General features: G+C 32.5%; 1 protein-coding gene across 1 annotated transcript; it reads left to right on the top strand.

Annotated features, from left to right (window-relative positions):
* The first annotated feature begins 3,655 nt into the window (after positions 1 to 3,655).
* LOC128393792 (uncharacterized) lies at positions 3,656 to 4,250 on the top strand. The gene is made up of 2 exons (XM_053354008.1): positions 3,656 to 3,713; positions 3,777 to 4,250. Exons 1-2 carry the CDS (start codon positions 3,699 to 3,701, stop codon positions 4,098 to 4,100), a joined length of 339 nt encoding a protein of 112 aa, XP_053209983.1. The 5' UTR covers positions 3,656 to 3,698; the 3' UTR covers positions 4,101 to 4,250.
* The last annotated feature ends 328 nt before the right edge of the window (positions 4,251 to 4,578 follow it).

Raw genomic sequence — 4,578 nt, 5'->3', positions numbered from 1 at the left:
CATTTTTCTTCCCTCCAACTAAATATTCAAATTGTGGAGGAATTATCCTGTTCATAAGGCCTTCCCTTGAATTACCTGGAGAAATACAATAAAAGATTAGGATGAGAAAAAGGTTAGATTTAGACAATCGAAAAAAGAAAAACGAAAAACTTACCAGTGGCTAGAAAAATACATTTTTTTCCTTCGTGTGTAAATTTATCTCCTTCATGATAATTTTTATCAAGTTTATTTGAAGCACAGACAGATTTTTTACCATAGCTATCAATAAATAAAGCGAAGTTATCACAGTTTTAAGTTTTTAAAAGCATGTTGACACTTGAAAGAGTGAAAAAAAGTATCTGAAAGTTTTAAACACTAGCTGATTGGAGTGGCGAAAGCTCCCTCTCTCTTTCATCTTTCTTTTTCCAAAATAGCGCGAAAATGAAACCAGTTTTAATTGTGATTAATAATATGGTCAACTCGAAACAATTAGTTTCTGGTCAATCAATTAACTAGAATTTACAACTAGTCCTGTTTGTGATTAATAATATGAACAAAATTTCTGGTTAATCATGTTTACCAAATTATTTAAAATAGTAAAAAAATTATATTTAAATTAGAATGCTATGATTCAATTATCTGGCTCTTTGCTTTTTGTCAATTAATTTTTTTTCTCATCATCGATTATATTGATGAGACAGTTTGGTTTCCAATGTCTTTCAATATCATCTTGTGTTGAAAATCCTCGATTACAGCCCATACAAACTAAAATGCAATTATTTTCCATTGTATGACCAACTACTTTTTCCTTATCTTTATCAGAAAATTTCATCTTACATGAACAGCCACTGAAAGAACAACGATTAGTTTCTCCGTCCATCAAAGCTCCATCCTGACACAATTTTGTCATTGTTGTAAAGAAAATTGGTTCCATATTCGATAGACGCACTATTTGAAATGCTTTTCTTCTTTCGACGAATATCATGTACTCGGACGATTCTCTGCAAAATGAAGAGTAATCAGTAACATGAAAAATTATATCGTTTTTGGTTGAATTAAATCTAGTGAACGATTCCAAAATTTGATCAACCAGAAACAAATTGTTTCAAGTTGATCATATTTTGATCATATTGATAATCACAATTAAATCTAGTGAACGATTCTAGCTGAAAAAAGAAAAACAATGAAATCAATTCCTTAGAAATCGAAAAACTTTTTTTTAATTTTTCTTATTTATTTCAATTATTAATATTAACCAATTTTCTTAATTGCTTGGATCTGTTGAGTTAGTATGAAAGTTGCTCGTTGTGTTTTCTTTACAAATGTTTCATTTTCGTCGAGAAGAGGAGTATTATTGATTTCTTCTCTGGCAAGTCTGGTTCGCAATAAAACATTATGACCACGTATTCTCCTTAGCGTGAAGGCACAAGTTAAAGGGGATTGATCGGAATGATTGACCAATTTCTCAACATCGAGGGCAGGGGTATTTTTGGTCAAATTTTTTGAATAACAGATATAATCTATGCAATTGCCGTCATATGTTTGGTCATCACTGGACGGGCACATTCCATATCTAAACAGCATAAAGGAAAGAAGAGCTGAATCTTTAGCGGCCGCTTTTTCCTCTGGTGTTGCCCAAAAAAGATTTTTTATATTAAAATCCCCTGTCATAATGATGGCATGAACTGGGTCAACATAATTACTATTTAAATCGTATCCGCCAAAAGTGAAGGTGTCGAAGGCAGCAAAAATTTTGCTCATCCATTCCTTCACAGGGTGGCTTGGCTGGCGGTATGTGTTTACATATGCTAACCGGAAGTCCTTGTCCAGGGTGAATACACCGGCATTATATATGACAGGACAGCCGAAATCCAATTTCTTTAAATGTTGCCTCAAGGCTGGTGAAACTTTTGATAATATTGGCGGAATCGAGTAACGAAAGTGTTCTTTCAGCACCAAAGTACTCAACTATTGGGTGAGTACAACTTCTAGTTGCTCGCTCAACGGAAAGTCCTCCAAAATTATTCAATCTTTTTTGGACTCAGTCACTTTCCGTTTCCTGGAATCCTGCTATGAAGTCAATTTTGTTGTTGGTGTAAAAAGAGACAGGCTCATTGACACAATTCATGTTTGACCTGACATTTCGAGAAAAAATATTTATAATCATTATACTTTAATTATATTGATGAACAAAATTTAACCAATAAAAATGAATCACCTGATAAAAACAGCTAATGAATAATCAATAAGAACTAAAACAAAGACTAAATTTTGATTTAAAGCAATTAACTATTTTGAAACAATTGAATCGAATTTCAGGATGGCGCGGATCTTCACTAATGAGTTGATGTATCGATACATCGAGAGAAGTGAAAAATTGATTCGATATTATCAGATGTGAGTATCGAGTCCATAGTTGTACGAATAGGCTTCGAATAGAATTTCTAGTTAATCATTAATCATTTAATTCTTCATTTTCCAATTGCTAATTGTCACCATGGAGTGGAAAATTGCCGAGTTTGTCGCGGTGCAAATCTAAGCAGGAAAAGTGGTAGTTTTACCCTCAGAAGATTATACAAATATTGGTGATTTTCATAAAAGTGTTGATTGTTTAATTCATCAAAGCAAAAAGAAAGCTTTTTTCCTTGCTTCAGGTAAGATATGATTTATTTATGTCAGATCATTTTAATTTGTTCATTGTTTGTTGTCATCTTTCAATCACTTTTTGTCAGGTATTGCCTGACACTGACACTTTCTCTACATCTTCTATTAATGGTGTAAAGAAGGTGTAGAGTCTTGAATCAATCTAACAAGTAAGTGTAGCTAAACCTTTTGTACACCATTAATAGAAGATGTAGAGAAGGTGTAGAAAGACTTAGATCAATTCAAGACTCTACACCATCTCTACATCTTTTATTAATGGTGTAGAGAAGGTGTGGATGTCAGGCAGTGCCTGTAAAATCCCATTATCTATACCTAAATTTAAAAAACACCTAGAACGTAATTACGTAAAAAAAAGAAAAAACAAGAAAAAAAGGAAGAACAGACTTATTATTGTCTCTGTTCACAATGTAATAGTTGTACAGATAACAAAGACCGGTGCAATTTATCATATACGAGTACTCTTAGCTCTCATATGCACCGTCGATACAATATCGAGTTTGAGTGTCTATATTGTAACAAAAGAGAAAATCATAAAAGTAATCTTGCAAAACATTTTGCTAATTTGTCTTTTCAATAAAACCATTTCAATAATTTCAAGTGCGAAAAAAATTGTCAATAACAAGCATCTGCTTCGCTTGACTTTGTCAAGCATTGCCTGACAGCGACACCTTCTCTACACCATTAATAGAAGATGTAGAGAAGGTGTAGCAACACTTAGAATAGTTTCAATGTCTACACCTTCTCTACATCTTCTATCAATGGTGTAGAGAAGGTGTAGATATTCAAATCTATTCAATCGGATCTAATATCTATTTGAATCTAATATCTAATCGAATTTATCGAAGCAAGTCGATGTATCGATGTTTCTTGCTTATTTTTTTTATCTTAGCTTATTTATTAAAGCGTTTTGTTTATTTTTCGTGAAAGATCTTAAACTGATCCTAATTATTCTATGAATTTTTTATTATTTGCTTGAATTGCAAATAATCTTACCTTTATTAATACGTTTGAATTTCTGAATTTCAAATGCCTAGAAGAAATATTCAAGCTGGGCTATGGCCAACAAAAAGGTAAGTCACTATAATATGCTAGTTATCAAAGCAACAACTTAATTTATATTTGTTTTTTTTCAGGCCCAAGCCAGAGTTGACGATGTGCTTTATGATGTTAAAGTTATCTCTTACGTAGAAGAGACAAATGAATTTGAGTTGGAGGCGAAGTGGCTCGAGAAACCGGAAAACGTTTATTTAAACAACATGAACAGAATTAAAAGGAAAAGGAAAAAGCCTGAGAATGTCCAATCAATTAATGAAATAATAAACGACACCATTGAGTTCAAAAAAAAGCTTTATCGAGGATCAAAGATTTACCAATGTCCTTTCTGTATGACTAAAGGTCCACCCGGAAGGAAACACAATATGTCCGTTCATATAAATGGAATCGAAAGAAAGGATTAGGATGGAAATGTCCGTTTTATTCAGCCATGTGCGATTAGAAGAGAAAGAAAACCAGCAGTTAATGGAAAATATGAAACTGTTGAACAAATCGATATCACTAAGCAAGGGAAAAAATTACTCTTACCTGGATTCTCCGAACAATTGCTTTCACTCTAATATGTACAAAAACTATAACATGTAATACCTACATACCTTTTTACCTGTATCTTACCTGTACTCTATTCTGTTTTATTTGGTCAATCAACATCCTAAAGATTTCATTTTTTTAATAAATCATTGACATTTCATTTTATTTTCAAAAACGTTTAATTTCACAGTTGTAGAGGTGGTGTGTTGTCAGGCAGTGCCTGACAAAATCTCGTAATTAAAAGACTTGTCAAACTAAGACATTAACGTGTGCAAAGACCAACCACCATCATCAACTGATTGATTACACGTTTCCTTCATTTAATTTCTTTACTTATTATTACTCCGATTT

Source organism: Panonychus citri, unplaced genomic scaffold (genome assembly GCF_014898815.1).
Source record: "Panonychus citri isolate SS breed McGregor unplaced genomic scaffold, ASM1489881v1 Contig00015, whole genome shotgun sequence".
In the NCBI taxonomy this organism is placed as follows: domain Eukaryota; kingdom Metazoa; phylum Arthropoda; class Arachnida; order Trombidiformes; family Tetranychidae; genus Panonychus; species Panonychus citri.
This window is presented reverse-complemented; position numbering and strand designations above follow the sequence as displayed.